Source organism: Oratosquilla oratoria, chromosome 13 (assembly GCF_046742065.1).
Source record: "Oratosquilla oratoria isolate Oo_2021 chromosome 13, ASM4674206v1, whole genome shotgun sequence".
Taxonomy (NCBI): Eukaryota; Metazoa; Arthropoda; class Malacostraca; order Stomatopoda; family Squillidae; genus Oratosquilla; species Oratosquilla oratoria.
In genome coordinates this window covers 22,411,890-22,438,450 of record NC_134789.1, presented here as the reverse complement: position 1 = coordinate 22,438,450, position 26,561 = coordinate 22,411,890, and the positions used below count along the sequence as shown (strand labels likewise).

At 38.2% G+C, this 26,561-nt stretch overlaps 1 protein-coding gene across 11 annotated transcripts in view; it reads left to right on the top strand.

Annotated features, from left to right (window-relative positions):
* The window catches only part of LOC143032344 (ribonuclease P protein subunit p25-like protein), an 82,203-nt gene that overhangs the window by 17,700 nt on the left and 37,942 nt on the right, over positions 1-26,561 (top strand). For 9 of the 11 annotated variants that reach the window (XR_012967103.1, XM_076196929.1, XM_076196935.1 and 6 more), the window contains 2 exons: positions 25,464-25,599; positions 25,714-25,842. Coding sequence is in view for 10 of the 11 variants with exons in the window: in XM_076196929.1 (XP_076053044.1) it covers positions 25,464-25,599; positions 25,714-25,842 (265 nt within the window). In the remaining variant the exon portion in view is untranslated. Of the gene's footprint in view, positions 1-6,898; positions 6,933-25,218; positions 25,238-25,463; positions 25,600-25,713; positions 25,843-26,561 lie in introns of those variants that run through there. The other 2 variants (XM_076196930.1, XM_076196932.1) reach the window with 2 other exon arrangements.

Below are 26,561 nucleotides of genomic sequence, written 5' to 3'. Positions count from 1 at the left end.
GGATAGGGGGTGAGGTAGTATGTGTGAGAAAAATTTGATGCAGCCCGAAGGGATTTCTCCCCGTCTTCTCTTTTCTGGATGAGGGGACGGAGAGGGGGGTCGCTGATTTAATGAAGCGGCCTTGCTATGGATGTGCTGTGTCTTGCGACACTGCCTCAGACCCAGGGCAGTGGACAAGATGCAGGGATGACCCGTCATCCAGGAGGTGCCAAGATAAGAGGGAGGGTGGAGGGGAGTGGAGTGTATTAGGGATGGAATGGGTGGGAATGGTTTTTATGACTTTTTCTTTTTGGCTACCTCCCTTGTAAGGGGGAAAAAGCCTTTGGTACCGTATATACTCGTCTATAGGTCGATCTCATATAAAGGTCGACCCCCCATTTTTGACCAAAAAATCTGGAATTTTCCATATACCTCATGTACAGGTCAAGTGGCTTGTTATTGTTTTGGTGCTGTGAGCATTCCACTGTCTTAATGCTTTGAAGTGGCATGGCTTGCCTGGTATAGCAATTGATTATTATGGTTCACATCATTAATTCTGATGTATTTTAGTTTATGTTTTTTTCAAGTTCACTGATTTTAATATTTGATAAGTTTCACTGAAGTTGCCATTTCAGCGGAGTGAAAAACTTGAACAGATTACGAAGTAATGTATGCTATATGGAATAAACTGGCTAGGCGTGTTTTGTTAGAAACAATTTTAACCAACAGTGTCTCAGAGTAGTCTTGTAATCTCAACTGTCGGAGGAAGATGATGTTGATGTTCCTATGGCTGATGAAGTTGATCCATATGACGATACTACTCAGAAGTGAGTGGGAGGAGCTGTTTGGTGGTGAAGATGACGACAGCAAGGAAAACGATTTTGGTGGATTTTAGTTAAAATATTTAGGATTATACCATGTGTCACTGTAACAGTAATAAGTTGGCAATACTGAACAGTTTGTTTTCGTGATGGTGAGATCCATGCATTGTTTTGGTAATGGTAACAATAATATATACCATATAGAAAGCTAAATATGGGTAAATTTTTAGTTTCGACCATGGGCGCAATATAGCAATAAAAAATTAATTATTAATTTTGTAAATTATAATGTATCAACGTAATATGCAATTTTGTGAGTGGAAATAAAAAACAAAAAAGGTGCTAAATCATTTGTTATTTACATTATTATAGTTTTTATTTATTATTAATATGATTTTTTTTTTTTTTTTTTTTTTTTTTTTTCTCCATCCGACCTAGATATGGATCAAAAGGTCTCCTGTCGGCATGCTCCGCCTTTGTAATCCTTTGTAATGTCGGACGAATGGTACGCCATGTTTGTTATGATGATGCCGACGTCGAAGACATGAAAGGATAAATTCGTCTAACCTAAACTAACCTAACCTAACCTGTTTAATAAATCATTACCTGCAAATTAAATGTCATCCGGCTTGTCCTCATTGTCGTCGTCGTGAGAGACGTTGGCGGGCTTTTCAACTACTCTCTCAGCTTGCGGGGTATACAAAGTTCTTGCAGCTTGAAGGAATGCATGTATCTCCGCTCCATAACATTCCTTCAAGAAAATGTACCGAGGCCATCAATTGATAGACGACAAGATGGCGTCCCGATCCTATGCTACCGGCTTCGCTCATTAGCATACTTGCTTGTAGCAAGGTATTTTTTATTTTCACTTCTGCCCACAAAATTGCATATTACGTTGATACATTTTAATTGACAAAATTAATGATTAATTTTCTATTGCTATATTGCGCCCATGGTCGAAACTAAAAAAATACCTAAATTTGAGAATATCACAGCATTTTATTATTCTTTAAACAACTATGGGTACTATAATAGTATACATGATACAATAAGCTCGCCTGTGCTAAGAATTTTAACAAACGGGTAAAACCACAGTATGGGGTTACCGTATCTAGAAGGAATTTCACATGTTTTGGTACGTACCGTGTATTTTATGTCCCCATTGTTTACTGGTAGTAACTAGCAAATAAATATTTTGATTTCTGAACCTAAAGAAAAGGTAAGAGTTCTTCCTAGCCTTTCTTGTCATGTCTGGATTTCAACCTAACAAGATTATTACTTGGGTATAGGTCGACCCCTAGGTTTTGGCCTAAAAAAAATTCCTTAAGATTTTGACCTATAGACGAGTATATACGGTATACAGACGCTCCTCAACTTACGTTTTAGTTACGTTCCGAACGGCCGAATGTAAGTTGAAAATGAACGTAAGTTGTTACTGTACTATACATCCGTAAATTCTATTACCGTATCTTATAAAACACCCCTAAATCATTAATAATACACATGACATTGTAAAATAATAACATTAATTTCAAATAAATTAAATTCAAGCAACATAAATTGAGATGGTGGAGGAGGGGGAGGATGAGGCAAGGTATGTTCAGTCTGTTGTTCGTGCCATGTAAACAATGGACGCGGTGTCATGCGTAAGTATCGTTTGAACTACGGAGAGCGCGCTGAACTAAAAAATTCACTCAATTTTTTTTTTTTTTTTTTTTACAATTTTTTTTTTTACAGTCAGTTCAAACGTAAAATCGAAAAAACGTAAAACGAATGAATGTAAGTAGAGGAGCGTCTGTATGTATCATGAAATAAATTTTAGTACCATAAGCCACAAATTTCTCAGTCGCCCTTCATACAATGCTGTTTGCACAATCACTCCTTCATACAATCTCTTTTTAGCATCTATTTCCAGATGTCTATTTCTCATTACACTTTAATGCCCCAAGGCATATACTCGCTTCTCTCAATCTACAGTCTACCTCCATCTCCACTCCTCCCTTTCCTGCTACATTTGCACCCAAGTATCTAAAACTATCCACTTCATCCAGTCTTCCTTAATACTCGCCTCCAATTTGCTGCCACATTCTCCCCTCGTACATCTCATCACCTCACATTTGCCCACATTTATCTTCAACTTTCTTCTTTTGCACACCTTCCAAACTCTGTCACTAGCTTCCTTAATCCCTCTGATCCTGCCAAAAGTGCTGTGTCATCAGCAACCGATAACTGGCTTATCTCCCACTTTTCTCAATTTTCTTTAACCATTTCCAATCCCCAACCCATTACCCGTGCGTCTACCTCTCGCACCACCCCATACATGTATAAATTGAACAGCCAAGGTGACATAACTCATCCCTGACAAAGTCCCACCTTTTCCTTAATCCATTCACTCTCTCCATTTCTGATTCTAACACAGGCTGTACTTTTGTAAAAACTCTTGACTGCACTTAACAGGTTTCCTCCTATTCCATATATCTGTAATACCACCCATAGTGTCTTCCTGTCTACCCTGTCATAAGCATTTTCCAAATCCAGAAAGGCCCAAAAAACATCCTGACCTTTTCCTAAAGTTTTCTTGTATACCTTACCACATAAATCTGATCCATGCAACCCTTACCTGTCCTAAGCCCACACTGCTCACCAATTACATCCTCTGTTCCTCTCCTAATCCTCTCAATCAAAACCCTTCCATAAGCTTTCCCAACTACACTAAACAGACTGATCCCACTGAAACTACTACACTACTGCACTCATATTTGTCCCCTTTTCCCTTGTAAAGTGGAACTATACATGCACTCCTCAAGTCCTCTGGCACTCTACCCTCTTTTAGACAAACATTAAACAACCTCACCAGCCCGTCCACCATCACTGTATCTCCCTTTTGTAGACACTCCGTATGACACCCATCCAACCCAGGTGCAATACTTGCTCTCATAATTTTAACAACTGCTTTCACCGCATCATTACTTATTTCTTCTCCATTTTCTTCACTCATCATGGTCATTTTCTTAGTGCTTCCCACTGCAACTACGTTTCCCTCCCTATCCTCCTTCACATTGAGCAACTCCCTAAAATGCTCTCTCCATCTTCCTCATACTGCCTTCTCTTCCATTATCATTTCTCCATCTACCCCTTTTACCTTTTCTTCTCTACTTGATTTGCCTCCTCTTCTCTTAATTTCTTTGTAAAATATTACTTTAAAAAATTTCTGTCATACTCTTACCCCATTTCACATCTCTCCCCTTTTCCTCCTTTATCTTATACTTTACTTCTCTTTTCTTTGTACCTCATATGATCCTTTCATCCTATTTTGTAACCAATCCATGAATGCTCATTTCTTCTCTTGTACAACCGTCTTTGCTTTATCATCCCACCACCCGCTACCTTTCCTCCCATCCTCCTTGTTCCACACATCAGCTGTGCACACCTTGTGATTCCCTCCTTGAACCATCCCCATTCCTCCTCCACTCCTAGTTCTACTCTATCCTTCACTCCCTCCCACTCCTCTCTCAGCTTCTTGCACTCCTTCTCCTTATCTTTCTCATTTAAGCAGTTTACTCAAAGGACCTCTCTACCTTTTGTCATTTTCCTCTTTCTCCATCTATCCTCAACTTACCTCCCACCAAAAAAGGATCTGATATTCCCTCACTCTCTCACCTTAGAACATGTACATTTAGAACTTCCAATTATTCTCCTGGTTACCTGTATGTTGTCCTATCTACCACCCTCTCCCATGTGTACAGATGTTTGACTTTCTTCCTAAACACTGTATTTGCTATTATCAGCTCTCTAGACACATCACCATCGACTCTCCAATATAATTTTTTCCTGGAACTCCATACTTCCCAACCACTCCATCTATTGGTTCATTTCCTACCCAAGTATTAAGAGCTCCCAATACCACTACATTGACATTTCTCCCTAAACCCTCTATGTACTCATTTAAATCTATCCAAAAAGCCTCCCTTTCCTCTACACTCTTCTCACTACCAGGCTCATATGCACTTACAAAAACCCACATCTCCCTAGTTTCACCAGTTTGGCAGAAAATATCAAAACCCGGGCCAAAAGCGATACATCAGTGATAACTTGGACATCAGCGAGTTTCAACTCCATGTTTGTTGTGGAAGATGACCTAATGGAAGTCTGATAAATTTGCCTAGTCTAGTCTGATGACTTTTAGGGATGCTAAATTCATAACCCATAGAAGGTTAGGTTAGGTCAGATTAGATCAATTTATTAGACTTGCTTGGGTTTGGTCTAATAAATTGGTCTCACAAAATGTACTTAACCTAACCTTCTGTGGGGTATGCATTTACTCACAGATACTCACAGAAGGGTCCCGGAAGAGGCTTTTGAGCCTGTTACTCCGGCTCTAAATGACTAATACTTAGGTCATCTGTGGTCTAGTGGTCATTGTGGTCTAGGTGTTTGTTATTTATTTGTGCTGTGTAATCGAATATTTGATCTTGATGTTTCCATACACTATCCAATCTCTTTTCAAAACTTACAACTGAATTTGCATTCACAACATGATCAGGAAGACTATTCCAGTTGTTCACAACACGACTGCAGAAAGTGAATTTCCTGATGTCCAATCTTGGGTGCTGCTTGTAGATATTCTTGGCGTGTCCTCGAGTCACTGAACCGGCAAGTTCAATAAATAATCCTCTGCTCACTTCACTATCATATAAATTGTTCACAATTTTAAAGGTTTCTATCGTGTCCCCTCTTGATCTACAGTATGATAGTGTAGGAAAGTCCAATTTCCTCAATTGTTCAGGGTAAGGCAAATCCTTCAGGCTAGGGACCAACTTTGTTGCTCTTCTTTGACATGCTTCCACAGTCTCAATGTCCTTTTTCTTGTATGGACACCATACTTGATTAGCATATTCCAAATGTGGTCGGACTAGTGCAGTGTATAATGATTTGAATATGGTCTCGTTCATTGTTACGAAAGTTCTTATTATTAGCCCGACTACTCTATTTGCCTTATTGATTTTCTCAGCCAAGTGTGCTGTGAACTTCAGCTCATCATCAATTACAACTCCCAGATCCTTCTCTACTTTGATTCCTGTCAATTCTTCTTCCATAGAATATTTCATATTGTCCCTAGAGTTCATTAGACTAAACTAGACCAATTTATCAGGAACCAAGAAAAAAGGGAGGGAGGAGTAGTGAATGGGAGAGTATGGGGGGGGTGAGGGATGAAATAGGTGGGAGTGGATTTATACCCTTTGACTTTAGCTACCACCCTTGTAAGGGAATCCCTTGGTATTTGTAAGTACTGTATATATTAGACTTCCATTAGTTCATCTTCCACAACAAACAAAAACAAATATGGCATCTTGAATTTCGCTGATGTCTGAGTTGTTGCTAGTGTATCCCTTTTAGTAACTTTTTTTGTTATTGATTTCTGCCAAGATAAACATATATTACGTTGATGTATAATAATCCACAAAAATAGTATTTCATTTTCTATTGCTATATCATTTAGGTTTACAGTTCTTTAGATTTACCAAACTGTGTGTAACCCTTTCATTTAGCACAAACTTCAGGAGGTGTGGGGCTAAATTGGAATATTTTTTGCAGGTCCTAAGATTCATGGACAAGGTCTGTGAGTCTGAGTTGATATTTCTCTATCGCCCATATACAAGACAATAAAATTGTGATAATTTTTGTAACTTTAATGCTATTATTCATATTTCCTTAAGAAATAAAGGTTTACTTTTAGAAGTGCATACCTAAGTGATATAGCAATAGGAAATTAGATATTAATTTTGTAAATCATAATACATCAACATAATATACATTTTTCTCAGCAGAAATCAATAACAAAAAGCCTTGGTAAAAGCAAGTACACTACTGAATGGAGCTACAACGATAGGTTTAATATGCCATGTTGTCTGTCCAGTTCCGTCAATGTCAGTTTGACAACTGTGATACGTTGTGTACTGGGTATTCTCCCACTCCAAGTGACGTCATATTTTTTAACCAGTGCTATGGAGCTGAGCTTCATGCTTTTCTTGAAGCTATGAAACTCCTGTACATTCCACAGTCTCATTCGATACCAAAACCGGCCATCAACATTCCTGACAACAACAAACCTGATGACCTCTAGCATTACAGGTACCATATTACTAAATGCAGATCAGATTAGACTAATTTATCATACTTTAATTTCTTCAAACTTCTGCATCTATCAAAACAAAGATGGCATCTCAAGCACTCATGACTCCATTAATGTTTCACTTATAGCAACTTCTTATGTTATTGAATTCTGCCAAGAAAAAAGTACAGGTACTCCTCGTTTAACAACGACAATTGGGACCAGCGCGCTGTCGTTAACCGAATTGGTCGTTAAGCGAAAGTGTATACATATACGTACATGTACTGTATGTACAATGTCCAGCAATACATGTATCTTTATTTTCGTGTATTTTCCCTCTTTTATACAGTACATTAAAGCTTTATTTACTGTTTATTTACGGTGGTTAGGTTCCTAAAATTACCGTATTTGACCAAATCCGCGTATGCTGACATTCCATATTGAATACCGGGGTATTTTTTTAGTTTCGACCATGGGCACAATATAGTAATAGAAAATTAATTATTAATTTTGTAAATTAAAATGTATCAACGTAATATGCAATTTTGTGGCCGGAAATGAAAGTAAAAAATACCTTGCTACTAGAAAATATGCTAATGAACGAAGTCGGTAGCATAGGCTCGGGACGCCATCTTGTCGTCTGCCAATGTCTTTCACGACGACGACAACGAGGACGAGCAGGATGACATTTAATTTGCAGGTAATGATTTATTAAACACAGGTTAGGTGAGTTTAGTTTAGGTTAGACGAATTGATTTATCATCCTTTCATTTCTTCGACATCGGCATCTATCATAACAAACATGGTGTACCATTCGTCCGACATGACTTCGTTACTTACGAAATCTGTTTTAGCATTTTTTTTTTTCATTTCCGCTCACAAAATTGCATATTACGTTGATACATTATAATTTACAAAATTAATAATTAATTTTCTATTGCTATATTGCGCCCATGGTCGAAACTAAAAATTTACCACTACCGGTATACACTGTACCCCAGGTAGTTTTTGCAGCTTGCAGGATGGTAATGTAGACCTAAGCTTCAGAACACTTTACCTCACAGCTAATATCCACCGTACAAGTTCATTTATAACATCATACAAATTTGCCTCAGCCAACTTAATTATCGTACACGACGTCGTAACTTCGGGAGATTTACGTTAACGTCATAAAGCCCGTTGTTACTCCGAGTTGTCGTTAACTGAGTAGGTCGTTAAACGAGGAGTACCTGTATATTACATTGATGTATAATAATCTAGTAAATTAGTATTAATTTTCTATTACTATATCGTTAAGTGTGCACTTCTAAATTTTACTGAAATGAATATTTACATTTATTTTGACAAAAGAATTAACTGAGTCAGGAGATCAGTGTGTCACTGCACACATTAAATAATGTAAAAATCATAACTTCACTATTTGTGCAAGGTGGCAGTCCAGGGAATTTGAAAACATTAGATTTTGCAAAATATTCTGTAGCTTCTAACATTGTGTGCTTGTGGCATAATTGAAAATGTGCTGGCCTCGCACTGTCTTATTTGTGGGTTCAAATCCTGCATTTCTGTCTTATTCCCAGTAGTGACAACAGTTGCCAGCCCAGTCCAGATGCACAGGGCAAAGGTAACAGCTTTGGCAGCAGCTATGTGCCTCCTGATGTAGGCTCCTCAGTTTTACCTTCTAACATTCAGTTACATTAAGTGGTAGCCCATAAAAGGTGAAATCTGGTCCTGCTCATCTTGCACTGATTTCACAGCTGGTTCCATCAATAACTTTTCGCTATATGCAAAAATAAAAGAAAGTATTGGAAGGTCTGGCATTCAAAGTGATGTGACCAACTAGTAGATAACTGGTATGGTCAATAGGTTCCTGTAGGTGTGTGGCCCCATTGGGAGCATTTGGTCCATTCAGTTTAAGGCCATGCCAAGCTTTATTAGAGACAAGATAAAAATTACCTTGATTAACTCCTTTCATTTCAAGTTGCCTTGGGTTTTTTCTTTAGCTGTGCATAACCCCTTCAATTATTCACTCCTGACAGCTCAAAATATATTCTTTGAATGACTTGGGATGAACCAGTAGCTGTGACCAGTTTCCTGAGGGCTGTGGGTCTCTTGCAGGAAATAACTGGGGGCAACCAGTTGATTGATAACTCCTTTAGTAGAAGGGGGATTAAGCCATTAATGATAATAATTATCTACTTTGTAAAAAACATTTATTTTTGAAGAAAATGTTATTGATTTGTTTATAAATGTGAATGTGAATTTATAACCTGATGCAGTCCTCTGGATTCTTTACTTTTTCTTTCAGTTTCAATAAGTCATTTTGTTTCTGAACATAACGTAGCCTGGTACAGACTTGATGTGGATACTATTATTGTGCCAATTGTAATTCTTTTTTTGAAGCTTTCTTGGAGGTTGTGATGATGTTGAAGGAGGGTCTGGTTCATCATTCATATCATCCTTCTGATTACTTGTAGTAACAGAAACTGCTTCAGAAGACAAAATTCTTCATGGAAGATGAATAGGGTTGCATATGACATCGTCATCAAAAGTATCTGAGCCACAATCAATATCTGCAACACCATCCTCATGTAGTGGATTAATAGCTACTGTTGTGCTTTCACAGTCAAGTTTGTCCAATATTTCATGAATTTTATTGAAGCTGAGGCTGAAAACCAAACAGACAACATATAATACCAATATGTACACATTTTGCTATGCATTTTTTTTGTAGTCACAGACAGTCACATTGTATAGCAACAGAATGCTATGTAATTTATATTTACTGAAAATAGTTTATTGGAATGAAGTGGCAGGAATTCCTGCCTGCAAATTCTTTCTAGTTATATCTTTGATAAGAAACAATTTGCTGATATTTTCTCAATACAGTTTTATAAAGATGTCAATATAGAGTAAAATAATAATGGTTACTGGTCTGAGGAAAAATGTAAACATTGTTCTACATACCCTCATTTGTTGTGTAGTTGAGACATACAAACACCTTCACATGACTGTATCTAGCACATAACTGACAGATTTGTGAATCAGAGCAACATGCAGATGTGTAATGAGCAAGTTGAAACATATAGGTATCTGATCAAACGGTAATGCGCTAGCACTGAATACCACATGTCCTGATGTGAATATAAGCAGTGGCAGTATATCCTCCCAATCGTCATTAATGGGTTAAGGGTTGGTAGAGAACTTGAACTATTGTGATACTCCCCAAGGCAATCGTAGCTCCTCTTGGGGATCAGTGCCCTGCATAGAGCCGGTGGCCAGGGCTGGTTGCCGCCGTTTGGCCCCCAACTCTTGGGATTGGGAGTACCACAGGGCTCTGTTCTATCCCCCACACCAGACACCTCAGAAATACAAATCTCTTCCTACGCATACGACATAACAATCACATGCACACATCGTAACACAGACAAAGCTGCAGAAATAATCCAGCCATACCTTGATACACTCAACACATGGTTCATCACAAACAGACTCAAAATAGCTCCAACCAAATCTACAGCAACACTTCTCACCAACTGGACAAAAGAAGGACATGGACGTATCGTATGTTACACCAAGAATTTTCGGTGTGTTTGTGTGTGGTATTAGAGTGTTGTTGATGTAGAGATGAGGTATGTATTTGTGTTCTTTTGTCCAGTTGGTGAGAAGTGTTGCTGTAGATTTGGTTGGAGCTATTTTGAGTCTGTTTGTGATGAACCATGTGTTGAGTGTGTCAAGGTAAGGCTGGATTATTTCTGCAGCTTTGTCTGTGTTACGATGTGTGCATGTGATTGTTATGTCGTCTGCGTAGGAAGAGATTTGTATTTCTGAGGTGTCTGGCGTGGGTAAGTCATGCATGTATAGATTAAATAATGTGGGGGATAGAACTGAGCCCTGTGGTACTCCGTTCTTAATGTTTCTGATGTGCGATGATTGGCCATTATATGACACATGAGCATTCCTGCCTGCCAGATAATTGGCCAGCCATCTTTTGGTGTTATTGTGCATGTCTGTGTTATATATTTTATTTGTTAGGTTGTGGCGGGGGATAGCATCAAAAGCTTTACTAATGTCCAATGTTATAACTCACAAACATAAAAAACAAATGCACACCTAGACTTAACGCACTTAAGTCAATCACAGGAACAACATTTGGACAAAACAAAGAAACTAATATAACAATATACAAACAATGCATACGCTCAGTGATGAATTATGCGAGTCCTGCATGGGCTCCTAATCTCAGTGAGACACACCACAACACCCTTCAAATCATACAAAACAAAGCCCTAAAAACAATTACAGGCTGCACAAATACATCACCTACAGACCATTTACACCATGAAACAAAAGTCCTCAAAGTCAAGGACCACCTCGACATGAGAGGCACACAAACACTTGCTGCAGCCACCACAAACACATCACACACCCGCTACACTACATAGCAGAACACCCACACACACCAAGAAACATTAAAACTACACCCAAAGACCTTTATTACGCACAGATACTCTCTTCTCTTCCTCCACAACCACCAAATACCAGCCTCCGGAAACATATTCATAATCATATCACTCACCGTTCCATTAACACACTGAAAGACAACACACTGCTGCATGCCAGACCCCCTGATATCCACCCTTCTGAATCCTCTCTCCCACGAAAGGACAGAGTCCACTTGGCCAGACTGCGATGCGGTCACCACCCAGCACTTCTAAGCTACCAGAAGAGGCTGGACGACCGTGTTGTGAACAGCTGCCCAGGATGTAACACTTCACCCCATACCATACAACACATAATGGAAGACTGCATTATACACAATCATGCACGCAAACAACACAACATACACTCTATAAAGGATTTGTGGGAAAACCCAGTTTCGGCTGTGGCCTTCCTTGGGGAGACGGGACTGCTCGGACAGACAGTCTAGGGAACGACAACAACAACAACAACTGGACAAAAGAACATAAAATACATACCTCATCTCTACATCAACAACACTTTAATACTACACACAAACACACTGAAAATTCTTGGTGTAACATATGATACATCCATGTCTTTCAATCACAAACATAAAAAACAAATGTACACCTAGACTTAATGCATTTAAGTCAATCACTGGAACAACATTTGGACAAAACAAAGAAACTAACATAACAATCTACAAACAATGCATATGCTCAGTGATGAATTATGCGAGTCCTGCATGGGCTCCTAATCTCAATGAGACACACCACAACACCCTTGAAATCATACAAAACAAAGCCCTAAAAACAATTACAGGCTGCACAAATACAACACCTACAGACCATTTACACCATGAAACAAAAGTCCTCAAAGTCAAGGACCACCTCGACATGAGAGGCACACAAACACTTGCCGCAGCCACCACAAACACATCACACCTGCTACACTACATAGCAGAACACTCACACACACCAAGAAACATTAAAACATCACCCAAAGACCTGTATCACACACAGATACTCTCTTCTCTTCCTCCACAACCACCAAATACCAGCCTCCGGAAACATATTCATAATCATATCACTCACCGCTCAATTAACACACTGAAAAACAACACACTGCTGCATGCCAGACCCTCTGATATCCACCCTTCTGAATCCTCTCTCCCACGAAAGGACAGAGTCCACCTGGCCAGACTGCGGTGTGGCCACCACCCAGCACTTCTAAGCTACCAGAAGAGGCTGGATGACCACATTGTGAACAGCTGCCCAGGATGTAACACTTCACCCCATACCATACAACACATAATGGAAGACTGCATTATACACAATCATGCATGCAAACAACACAACATACACTCTATAAAGGATTTGTGGGAAAAGCCAGTTTCGGCTGTGGCATTCCTTGGTGAGACAGGACTGCTCTGACAGACAGTCTAGGGAACGACAACAACAACAACTTGAACTATTTTTATTAATTCTTTATTAAGCATTGCAGTCTGAAGTGTGTGACATTTGAGGATTTATTTTATTTTATTTAATTTTCTATTCTTTTCTTTTGATTTTTTTTCCTTTCTTTTTTCTTTTGCTAAAAACAGATGCTTTTGTCTGGTTAAGAGGATCTGCACAGTAAAGAGTTCATATTCAGGTTTGATTTTATGACTGCTCATCATATATTCACAGTGGTTTTTATATACAGCAGTGAAACTTTTCCCTTGTTTATTCTACCTTTCATATCTCTTATGACCCTTCATAAAAATAGATGTTGGTACCAATTTTGGAATTGAAAATATGTGTTAGTCATCTCTTTAGCCTAAATACAGTGTATGTATTTCTAATTTAATATTTGTAGACTACAATTTCTATATATGTACAAGGGATGAGGGTGGCAGTGAATTGGAGGCATGTCGTAAAGGAAAGAGACTAGTGGAAGTGGATAGTTTTAAATATTTAGGATTACATTGAGGAGTGGGACTAGAGGTAAATTGTAGAGAAAGGGAAATAAGTAAATGTGTAGAGGGACTATAAGTGGCATGAGATATATATTTAGGGATGGACACAAAGAGAAGCCTATATTTACCTAGTATTTACCTAGTTGTATCTTATGGGAAGGGGAGCCACACTCATGGTGTCCTGTCTCTATCTTGCCATGTCTAATTTGCTCTTAAATTCGTGTATGGTTTTTGCACACACTATTGTTTCATCTAGTTTGTTCCATACATCCACCACGCTGTGGGGAAAACTGTTCTTTTTCAGGTCTCTTCTATAACTGTCCTTGAGCTTCCTTAGATGTCCCCTTGCATTTCTCTTATCTCAGTTTAGTGAGTCTTCTCTATCAAAAACTTCCATACATCTCATGATTCTGTAGATAGTCAACAAGTCACCTCTTTCTCTCCTTTGTTCCAGAGTCAGTAATTCTAGTTTTGACAAACTCTCCTCATATGACATTTTTGAAAGTGTTGGGGCTATCTTCGTAGTTGCTCTCTGGATTCTCTCAATTTTCCTTATATTCTTTTTAGTTCTGTGTGACCATAGTGTCACTGCATACTCCAATTTTGGCCTTATCAATGTGACTAGTATTTTTTTACCATTTCTTCATCCAAGTAAGTAAAAGCCACCTTTATTGATCTTAGCAAGTTGTAGGTTTCTCCGACAATTTTGTTTATCAGGAGACATGTCTTTTGTGATGATTACTCCCAGGTCTTTTTCAGATCCCATTCTCTTTACTTCCTTTGCACTATTTTATATGGTCCTGATATTCTTTATTTAATTTTTCCAAATTCCATTATGCTATATTTCTTAATGTTGAAGTCCACTTCCCACTTCTGACTCTATTCCCAAACCCTGTTCAGATCTCTCTGCAGCAAATCACAATCTGTTTCACTACTCACTTTCTTCAATAGTTTTGTGTCTCCTGCAAAGAAGCTCATATAACATTTCACATCCTCATCCATGTCATTCATATAAGTAGCAAACATTATTGGACCTAATACTAATCCTTGTGGAACTCCATTAATCACCTCTTCCCTAGTAGAACTCTTATCTCTGAGCACTACTCTCATTTTTCTTCCATGCAAGAAATCCTCCATCCATTTCAGTAGTTTACCTTGTATCCCTCCTATGGTTTCCAGTTTTCTTAATAGTTTTGTGTGTGATACTTTGTCAAAAACTTTTTGTAGGTCTAGGAAAGCACACTCAACCCATCCATCCCTTTCCTGTATTATTTCTAGTAATCTTGAGTTAAAACAGATCAGATTTGTGGCACATGATCTTCCCTGTGTAAATCCAAATTGTCTTGGATTTAGTATTCTGTTCTCCAAATGTTTTATCCATCTACTTTTTATAACTTTTTCACAAATTTTGGCTACCATTGCTAGTAAGGGAAACCAGTCTATAATTTGTTGGGTCTTCCTTGTTTTTTCCTTTATATATTGGTACTCTATCAGCATTTTTCCAGTCTTCTGGTATTCTTCCTTCTTCGAGTGAGCAACTTATTATGTTATATATTTTATCTATTAGTTCTTATTTACATTCTTTTAGTATCCAGTTTGCGATTCCATCTGGGCCGTGCGATTTTCTGACATCAAGATTCATTATATGGTCCATTATTTCTTGTTACTATTATTTCCCTCATGGGGGGGATTTCACTTCTTGCTCATCATCCTAATGTACATTTTCTCTAGTGAAAAGCAACTTGAAGTGTTTGGTCATGACTTCAGCCATTTCTGTATATTCTATGTATTCCGTATTCCTGTGGCATAGTTTCACTATTTCATGTTCATTTTTTAGTTTACCATTCACATATAGAATAGTTTTGGCTGATCCTTACATTTTTCTGTTATGTCTTTTACACAGTTTCTGTTTTCCTCCCTGCATATTTCTACACATTCCTTTGATATGTATTTGCCGTTTTCTATATATTTTTTTTTTTCATCTTTTCCAAGCTTTATCTCTTCTTTCTTTCACATCACTACACCTTATGTTAAAAACAACACTTAATATATACCTTTTCCTGTTTTTGCTTTGGAACATATTTATCCACTCCTTTATTATAGATTTCCATCAGAATCATCCATTTTTCTTCTACTTGTATTTTTTCATTGTAGAATTTTTGCCAATTCTAAGAAAACATTTCCTAAATTCTCAAAAGTCCATTTTACTATACACCAGTCTTCCTTTTCTGTATTTTTCATTTCTCTCTATCTATATTTCCTCCTTTAGTTCTAACTCTAGTAATATATGGTCACTCTTCCCAGTTGGTGTCTTGTATTCAACTTTATCCATAATTTCAGTGTTCTGATGTAAATAATAAATCTAGTCTCGATGGTTCTTCATTATTTCTAAATCTAGTATTTTCTTTTACCCATTGTGTCATTGTATATTTTATAGTATTGCTAAGTAATACATTTCCCCTTAGATCCTCTCCACATTTCATTGTCATCTCTTCCCAACAGATTTCTTTGAAGCTAAAGTCTCCCATAAGTACCACATTTCTTCCATCCTTCAGCATCTCATTTAATCAAAGCCTTGTATCTTCTAATGTTTTAGAATCTCTCTCCCTTGAAGACCCTGTTTTTGGGGGCACATAAGTCACCACATTCTACTTTTCATGTCACTATCTTCAACTGAGGTTATTTAATGTTTGCTGGAGAGAGGGTAGAGTGCCGGAGGACTGGAGGAGTGCATGTATAGTTCCACTTTACAAGGAAAAAGGGGACAAGTGTGAGTGTAGTAGTTTCAGAGGGATTAGCTTAAGTGTAGTTGGTAAGGCTTATGGGAGGATCTTGATTGAGAAGATTAGGAGAGGAACAGAGGAGTAATTGGTGAGGAACAGTGTGGATTTAGGATGGGTAGAGGTTGTGTAGATCAGATTTTTGTGGTAAGACAGATATGTGAGAAAGCTATAGGAAAGGGGAAGGGTGTTTTTTGGGCTTTTATGGATCTAGAAAAGGCTTACAACAGGGTAGACAGGAAGGCACTATGGGAAGTTATGCAGATATACAGGATAGGAGGAAAGCTTCTAGGAGCTGTCAAGAGTTTTTACGAGAGTAGTAGAGCATGTGTCAGGATAAGAAATGGAGAGAGTGAGTGGTTCAAGGTAAAGGTGGGACTTCATCAGGGATGCGTTATGTCGTCCTGGCTGTTCAACTTGTAGATGGATGGGGTGGTGCAAGAGGTAAATGCAAGGGTGGTGGGTCAGGGATTGGAGATGGTGAAAGAAAATGGAGAAAAGTGGGAGGTGAGCCATTTGTTGTTTGTGGACAATACTGCGCTTGTGGCAGGATCGGAGGAGGGATTGAGGAAGTTGGTGACAGAGTTTGGGAGAGTGTGTGAAAGAAGAAAGCTAAAGTTAAATGTGGGTAAAATTAAGGTGATGAGATGTACAAGGGGTGAAAGTGGCAGTAGACTGGAAGTGAGTATTAAGGGAGAGCGACTGGAGGAAGTGGATAGTTTTAGATACTTGGGTGCAAATGTGGCAGGAAAAGGTGGAGTGAAGGTGGAGGTAGAATGTAGATTGAGAGAAGCGAGTAAATTCCTTGGTGGATTAAAAAGTGTAATGAGGAATAGACATTTGGGAATGGATGCTAAGAGGAGACTGTATTTACCTAGTTGTAATATACGGGAGGGGAGCTATGCTCGTGGTGACCCGTCTTTGTATCTCTCCACATCAAGTTTTATCTTAAAATCTTGTATAGTGTTTGCACATACTGTTTTGTTGTCTAATTTGTTCCATGTATTAATTGCTCTGTGTGGGAAACTGTTCCTTTTCAAGTTTTTTCTATAACTATCTTTTTTCATTTTTTTTTGTGTCCTCTCGTTTTACCGTTGTCCCACACTAACAGGTCGTTCCTGTCTAAAACTTCCATTCCTTTCAATATTCTGTAGATAGTCAGCAAATCTCCTCTTTCTCTTTGTTCCAGAGTTGGTAGGTTTAGTTTGGATAGTCTTTGCTCATATGTTAGTTCGGCGAGAGTCAGTGCTAGTTTGGTTGTCGCTCTTTGTAATCTTTCTAGTTTCTTAATATTCTTTTTGGTACTGGGTGTCCAAAGTGATGCTGCGTACTCTAGTTTTGGTCTTATTAGTGTAGTTAGTATTTTCTTTATCATTTCTTCATCCATATAAGTAAATGCCACTTTGATTGACCTCAATAAAATATAGGTTTCTCCGAATATTTTATTTATATGCTTATCAGGTTTCATGTCCTTTCCAATCATCACTCCAAGATCTTTTTCAGAGTTTGCTTTTTTTAGTTTTTCTTCTCCACTTCTGTAATCTTTTGATATTTTGTTTTTACTCTTTCCAAATTCCATTATACTGCATTTCTTTATATTAAATTTCACTTCCCACCTTTGAGTCCAATTCCATATCGTGTCCAGATCTTGTTGCAATGAGTTGCCCTCTTCCCTTTTTACCTTCTTAAGTAATTTTGCATCATCTGCAAAAAAATTCATATAGCACTCCACGCCTTCATTCATGTCATTAATGTATACAGCGAACATGATCAGGGCTAGTACCAATCCTTGCAGGACACCGCTTTTTACTTCTTCCCAGTTGGAGAATTTTTCTCTAATTACAACTCTCATTTTCCTCCCAATCAGGAAGTCTTTCATCCATTCCAATAATTTTCCTCTGATGCCACCTTTTGACTCTATCTTATTTATTAGTTTCCTATGAGGTACCTTATCGAATGCCTTTTGCAGGTCCAGAAAAGCACAGTCCGCCCATCCATCTCTTTCTTGTATTATGTCTACTAATCTTGAGTAAAAGCAGATCAGATTTGTTGTACATGATCTCCCTTGTCTGAATCCAAATTGATTTGGGTTCAGTATAGATTTTTCTTCCAGGTATTTAACCCATCTGTTTTTGACAACTTTCACAAATTTTTGCTATTGTGCTTGTTAGTGAGACCGGTCTGTAGTTAGATGGAACTTCTTTATCACCTCCCTTTTAAATTGGTACAATGTTTGCCTTTTTCCAGTCCAATGGTACTTTTCCTTCTTTAAGGGGGTACGCGACACCTGGGGGTCTTTTTCTAAACTATTTAGAGTAAAGAGCTGAAACTTCTCAGGTAAATAGGTATCCATGTTGCCTACATTTTAGGTGAAACAGAATGATGTATGTACACATGTACACATGTACGTATACCAGTAGTGACATTTAAAAGTGCACAGCACCATAATACGTGGACCAATTTGTTTTATATTTTGGCTATGATTAGTCAGTAGGCACACCTAGAGCTGGTCATTGAGTAATTGAACAATTTCCTTTATACTTTTGCATACAGGCATTTCAATGTTAATGTTCGGCAAAAATCGTGAAAAATATAAAATTTTTGGTCTTGTTTCCATTATTACTCCGAACTCTTTCATCTTATTCAAAATATTCGAACAATCGGCCCTAGCAGTTACTAAAAGTAATATTCCCTGTAAGTTTCATCTAAATCAGATGTATTTTAGATTTTTTATGATTAAAAAAAAAGTAAAAAAATATCGAATGGAGATATGGCAACTTGAAATATAAATATATCTGGAACTTGCTTATAGTTTTACCAATTTGACTGATTTGTTCATGGCTTAATTCTTATTATATAATGAGTATGTACAGTAAAAATCATCAACATATTTTAATTATAAGTACTTTAAATACTGAAAAACTAAAGTATAAGTATGTCACAGTAGTGACGACGCACAGACGACACCATCATATAATTTGCTTTTTTGCACCTTTGGCGGTTTCTTCATATGAAACCTCACTGCTGGGGGTCTTCAGGGTATCTAAATAATTGGAAAGAGGTTTATTTTAACCAGCAGTGGGCACCTTCTCTTTCCTCATCAGATTCCCCTCACCAATCTATGTTGGTAGGGCACCCCCTCCAGCATCATATGATGTCCCCTCTTCTCTCTTCTTTCTCTCTTCTTCCTGTATAGCCTTGATCTTTTTCCTCTTGCTTTCTTCTTTGGATTCAATCTTCCTCTTTGAATTGTTTAGTCTAATGTTGTCCTTTACCTCTGTCACTTTTGCTGCAATTTCACCAAGGTTCTCCACCTCAGCTGCTGTATGGCCAAGGTTGAACTTTGTCACACCGCGATGCACACCATACAGCATTCGTTATAGACCATAGAATTTAACCTTGGGCAGTTCACTCCAGATGACACTATGCAAGCTTTCGTTGTGATTTTGAGTGTCTCCTCCACAACTTTCTAGTAACTTTGGGGTAACGATTCGCTGGTAAATGGGTATCATCTGTCTCACAACATCAGGACATAGTGGTGTGTGGATGTTATCTTTGTGTGAAGGTATGGGCATGTCATTAGCTATAGCCCTTTGCACAAAACAAAAAGAGTCTTTCCCTGGTGGACAACAGCTGTGCTGAGGATTCTCATCCGTGCTCGAGCAGTGCCGTAGTGTGGCATATATAGCCTTCTTCATCTCCTCTTTGTTGCCAGCATTATCCTTGATGGCTTTGGTGAAGTAGTTTTGCAATTTCTTCACAGCTGTAGCAGTAAGTGAACCTTTCTTTCTTCCCCCTAGTTTTAATTGGAGCAATCCTTTTCCAATTCTTTTTGAGACATGATTCGTACACTCCTCCTTCTCTATCTTTGTATCTCCATATATGCCTTGCACTGCTTTAAAGCCATTCCCATCACCATCAGACACCACACATGTATATTTCATCTTGCATTTTTCAATTGACCTGCCAAACAATATCTTCCACCCTTCCACTTCCATAGCGGGACTGCTTCCATCAAAATTCTTCTCACACATACATTCATGTTCAGGCCACCACTCCTTGCGATCCAGCCCCTTTTCTTCGTTTACTGCACAAACTTTACAGTACTTGCTGAGTGTTACATGGTCCACTACCATTCCTGTCTGGAATTCTATTGCACTTACAAAGCCATATTTGGAAGTGAATCCTCTCTTACTCCACGAACCATCGATACTAACTTTTACTTCTTTTACTTCTGGTAGAGTTGGGTCTTCTTTTTCTAATGCAGCATGTACTTGTTCTCTTGTTTTTTCCAAGAGTTCCTCATATTTCGTTATGCTGGTCTCTATAATAGGATGGCTAAGTTTACTAAACGTTTTGTGGTGTATCATTTTCATGTTCATTGCCATGCACATTTTCTGTACTGCAACATAACCATCCCCACAGTGTAAGCCGGCCTCCACAGCCCTGTTATGTACTTCATAGCTTTCATTTCCACCGCCTGGTGAAGTACACCATTTGCTCTTTTCAGAGCACAACTTACACTCTGCCTGAAATGTTTTCACCATTCCACATTCTCCTATCACTTCAACATGCATCTTCTCACCACACTGGCATCTAACAAGCGAATTTATCCACTGCAAAAAACTGCTTTTCTCCACAATCATGAATTCACGTTCATTCTCATCTCCCCTCTGTGCAATTTCATAACTGATATCTAATTTTCTTGCTGTATTAGAGATGAATGAAGTGCTTGATGGTGTAGACCTGGCCACAGGTGTTGAGAGAGGTGCAGGTGAGGGCAGTGGTGGAGTGAGAGGTGGTTAGGTCTTGGCTAGTCGTCTTTGACTGCTTGCCATCTTTAACTACTGTTTTTTTGTCAGTGTGGATGTTCTTCTGTTCTTTTTGCTACCCATGATGACCGTACTATAGAGTAATATGTACTAGCTAAGGTAATAGATTGCAAGGAGAGCTCATGAGATATGCACAGTTTCCCTTTCAGAGCTAGCAGGTAACTGACGCCTAGATGCGCTCAAAGTTGGCATTTCCTCTCCCTCCACCTTCCTCCCTTCCCCTCCACCCTCCTCCCTTCCCCTCCACCCTCGTACTGGCCATTGAAGCATTGGGCGAGCGTAAATTCAATCAAATTTCAACGTAATTCCATGCGCCTGAAGGTCCTAAGTGGCACGCCTCCATCTAGTGTGGGTTGCGCCTTTAACTCTGTCCCTTTAAACCTCACCCAAGACCTTTAAATTGCGCGCGTCTGGAAAATTATTTGTCGGGATTTATTTCTAAATGGTATACGAACATTTTGAACACAGTTTTGAAAAATGCTATATCTTGACCAAATTCACCCCCCTCAGGTGTCGCGTACCCCCTTAAGTGAGGATTTAATTATATTATATATTTTGTCAGTTAATTCTTCCATACATTCCTTCAGTATCCAGTTTGCAATTCCGTCTGGGCCATGTGATTTTCTGACATCAAGGGTTTTAATTTGATCACTGATTTCTTTTTGTGTTACGTTTATTTCTTTCATTGCTGGGGATAATTCTCTCTCTCTATCTACACTGTTAGGCGAGTTTTCTATTGTGAATACTGATCTGAAGTGGTTGTTCATAATTTCAGCCATTTCCAGTTCTTCTGTATTTTCCTTTTTATCTTGGCGCAGTTTTTCTATTTCTTGTTTGTTTTTCAGTTTTCTATTTACATATTTGTAAAATAGTTTGGGTTCTTCCTTATATTTGTCTATTATCTTTTTTTTTTTATAATTCCTCTTCTGATCTCTGCGTATTTTTACATATTCGTTTCTTAGTTTGATGTATGTTTGCCATTTGCTTTGTTTCTTATGTCTTTTCCAAGCTTTGTCTCTTTTTTCCTTAGCTTCACTACATCTTTTGTTGTACCAGCTCTTTATGTATGCCTTTTCCATTTTTTTTTTGTGGTACATATTTGTTCACTCCTTCATTATAAATTTCTTTTAATATGTTCCATTTTTCTTCTATCCCTGTATCTTCGTTTTGGAATTTTTCCCAGTTTGCATTGTGAAAGAATGTTTTAAGTTTCTCAAAGTTTGTTTTGTTATACATAGGTCTTCGTATTCTATGTTTATCATTTTTGCTTTGGTCCATTTGTTCTTTCAATTCCATTTCTATTAGCACGTGGTCACTTTTTCCTATCGGAGTTTTATAATCAGTTTTTTCAATAATCTCAGGTTCTGTTGTAAGTATTAAGTCCAATTTTGAGGGTTCTTCATTTCCTCTGTATCTAGTATTTTCTTTAATCCACTGGGTCATTGTGTATTTAATGGTCAAGTCAAGGAGTACATTGCCCCAGTGTTTCTCTCCCCCCTTCACTGTCATTTCTTCCCAGCATATTTCTTTTGAATTAAAGTCACCCATAATTACTGTATTTCCTCCATCTTTCAGTGTTTCAATTAGTTCATCTTTTGTATCTTCTAGTAACTCGGAATGATCCCTTTCTGTCCAGGCTTGTGTTTTAGGAGGTACATATACCACTGCAGATTTTCTTTTCTTCATTTGTTTACCTTCGACTTGTACTATAATTGATTCTACATTGTTTTTTCCTTCAGTTATTTTTTTTACAATCAAATCTTTCTTGGTCAATATTAGAACTCCTCCGCCCTGTTTGTTCTTTCTATTCTTTGTCCAACAGTTGTATACACCTTGTCCCACAGTGTGGGAGTGTTAGGGTGTACTTTAATTTGGTTTCTACAATTTCCAATATGTCTGGTTCTTCTAAGACTAGATAACCGTTTAATTCGTTTATTACTGAGATTATTCCATCTATATTTGTATAAGCTATTTTTAGTTTCTTTTGTCCTCCTCCCCTTCTGTCTTCTTTGTTTCCATTTTCCCTATACAGTATATCTTTTTCTCAGCCTCATGTCTATCACTCTCCAAAAAAACTCCTCCTTTTCTTTTTCAGTTCTATTCTCATTCGCCTCATTCCTAAGTTCTTTTTCTTTCTCTTTTTCTTCTTCACTCATTTCTTTTTTTATCCATATATTTTTGTACTGTTCACTATTTGCTAATCTTATTGTTCTAGATAATATTTCTTCTGCGCTTGATTGCGATCTAAGTTTAACTTTTAGTGGTCTATACTTTATGAAGGAGTGATTGTGCCAACAGCACTGTATGGAGTAGAAACATGGAACATAAGAGAGGAAGAGAGAAGGAGTTTGAATGTGTTTGAGATGAGGTGTCTGAGAAGTATGATGGGGGTTACTAGGCTAGAGTGAGAAATGACGAGGTGAGGAGGAGAACAGGGGTGGAAAGGGAGTTGGGAGATAGGGTTGATGAAAGAGTATTAGGATGGTTTGGACACATGGAAAGAATGAGTGAAGAAAGACTAGTAAAAGAGGTATGGAAGTCAGATGTGGAGGGAGTGAACATGAGGTGACGTCCTAGGATGAGGTGGATGGATGGGGTGAAGGGGGCTTTGGGGAAGAGGGGGATGTCTGTTGAGGAAGGACGAGAGAGGACAGAAGACAGGGGTGAATGGAGAATGGTTGTATATGGATGATGTTGTGATGCATGAGGTGGAATGGGTGGGGGGATTGGGGGTGAGGGAATATGTGTGAGCAAAATTTGACGCAGCCCAAAGGGATTTCTCCCCGTCTTCTCCTTTTATGCAGGGGGGTTTGCCAATTTAATGAAGCAGCCTTGCTGTGGATGTGCTGTGACTTGCGACACTGCTTCTGACCCAGGGTAGTGGACAAGGTGCAGGGATGACCCGTCATCCAGGAGGTGCTAAGATGGGAGGGAGGGTGGAGGGGAGTGGAGTGTATTTAGGGATGGAATGGGTGGGAATGATTTTATGCCTTTTTCTTTTTGGGTACCTCCCTTGTAAAGGGGAAAAAGCCTTGGTATATGTATGTATGTATCTTCAATTCTTATTGTGATCATCACCCTGTTCTCTCCATTTGTAATTTTCATCACATTTAAGTTTTTCTTAGCCAAGAGCATGACTCCTCCACCCTGTTTTTCCTCTCTATTATTTCGCCAGTGATTATGTAATCCATGTCCAACACTGTTTGGTAATAGTGGACCCTTTAATTTTGTCTCCACAATTCCCATTATGTCTGGTTTTTCTTCTGACAGGTAATCATTTAGTTCATTTAATCCTGAGATTAATCCATCTATATTGGTATAAGTCCCTTTTAATTTTCTACTTTCTCCATCTCATTTTCAGTTCCTTTTGTTTCTTTTTCTTGAATATGCCATTTTTTCAGTCTCATGTCTAACACTCTTCAATAGAACTTCGTTTTCTCGGTCTGTGTTCTTTTTTTTTTTTTTTTTTTTTTTTTAGCTTCACTTCTTAATGTCTTTTCTCTTTCCTCATCATTCATACCTATGACACTGTATGGGGAAAACTTGGAATGTAAATGAGGCAGAAAGGAGAAATTTGAATGTGTATGAGATAAAGTGTTTGAGAAGTATGATTGAGGTTATGATTATGGATAGAGTGAGAAATTAGGAGGTTAGGAGGAGAGTGGGGGTGAAAAGGAAGCTGGCATATAGATCAGTGGAAGAATGAAATGGTTTATACATGTGGAAAGAATGAGTGAAGAAAGACTAGCAAAAAGAGTGTGGAAGGCAAAGGTGGATGGGATGAACTTTAGGGGAAAATAGAGAATGGGATAGATGGATGGTGTGAAGAGGACCTTGTATAAAAAGGGAATGTCTATTGAGTAGGGAAGAGACTGGGCAAGATATAGGTGTGAGTGAACAATGGTTGTAAATGGATGATCAGCTGATGGGGCCTAAAGGGATTTCTTCTAGTCTTCTCTATTTACTCATAATGGGACAAAGAGAGACAATAAATAAAAAAGTAGGGGTAAACCAGCTTTGGCTGCTGGGCCCTGTTGTGCAGTAACTTTGACTTGCTGGATTGCTTGTGACCCAGGTAGTTGGCAGGGGGCAAATGGGTGTGGGATGACTAGAGGATAGGTGTATCCCTTTACTGTCTACCTCCCTTACAAGGGGAAGGAACCTTTCAGCATGTAAATAGACTATTTTTAGATTATATGTTCAATCAATCAATCCAATGCCCATATGTCTTAGAAATCCACTGCTCATAGGTAATCAACAACAGCTGGATTGACCCACAATTGGATGACAAAACAGTGAGTGCAAAAACTATACAAGAATTTAAAAACAAACTTGATGATGAAAGATACAAAGATGGGTCACTATGAGCATAGCTCTCTTCCCGTAAAATAACTATGTAAATAAAAGTCACTCAAGGAAGAGATATTTTGTTGTTGTATAGGTAGGGTGAGGACATGGTAGCATAGCAAGAAGTATTCAGACCACTGTTCTCATTATATACTTATATTTCATTTTCCAAAGTGGAGAACTACAGCAAAGGTGAAAATAAAGAATTGGATCTAGAAATTCCATTTCCTGATCTACCAGAATCCACTCCACAGTTTATAGTTCATCCAGGTTCTAAGATGTGCAATATCATATCTGCTGCTTTGAATAAGTAAGTCACTGTTTTCTGTAGATCTGTGACATTAGTGACATTTTTGCACAACAAATGTAAAATTTGATTAAAAGATTGGTAGTTCTGATTAGGATTTATTTTCTTATTTTTCAGGCTGAACACTGATAAACAATTATTATGGATTGGATCAGGACCAGCAACAACGAAAGTCATATCTTGTGTTGAGATAATCAAGAGGAAAAATAGAAATCTCCACCAGTTGAACAAGATTGGATACAAAATGTAAGTAAAAATATATATAATTTATCTTTCACTAAATACATATATTGAAGTGGAGCCACAGAATGAACTTAAAAACCCTCATTGTGAGCAAATTAAACCCATTCACCCACCCCTCCCATCCCAGAATCTTGGAGATGAAAGATCAACATGTCCCCTGCCACACTGTTCTGATTAAAAGCAATGTACCATAAATACAATACTGTGTCAGAAGTTTTGAAAATTGGGCTATCTGTCTTTTAAACTTAGCTCCCTCGTTCTAATCATAAATTTAAGTCTTATTCCAACAAATATAAAACAATCTTGTTTTTTTAGGTAATAGTACCATAGTGAAGGGTAATCATCACCTTTAACCCCAATAGTTCAGTTATGTATTGTATTATTTCATTCCGGGTTATTCCAAACTCATTCAGCTCAGGGATGTCACCATATTGAACTGGTATTTGTTGTTGGTGACCTTCAATATTTCAGAGAATCATCTCTGTTATCTATCTTCAGAATCCATCAACACCCTCTTCTCCATCTGGAGATGCACCCTTTAGTGGCCCTCACTTAGCCTCCAGACCAGACTGTAGACTGCACCAGTATGACACAGATATTAGTAAAAGTTTCTTACTAGAAAGATCTATGGGAGGGTCCAATGACCATTACTTTGGACATGCAGTTTACCCCCATACTACTCATCCACCACTTATTACATTAAGAAAGTTAACAACCAGCAA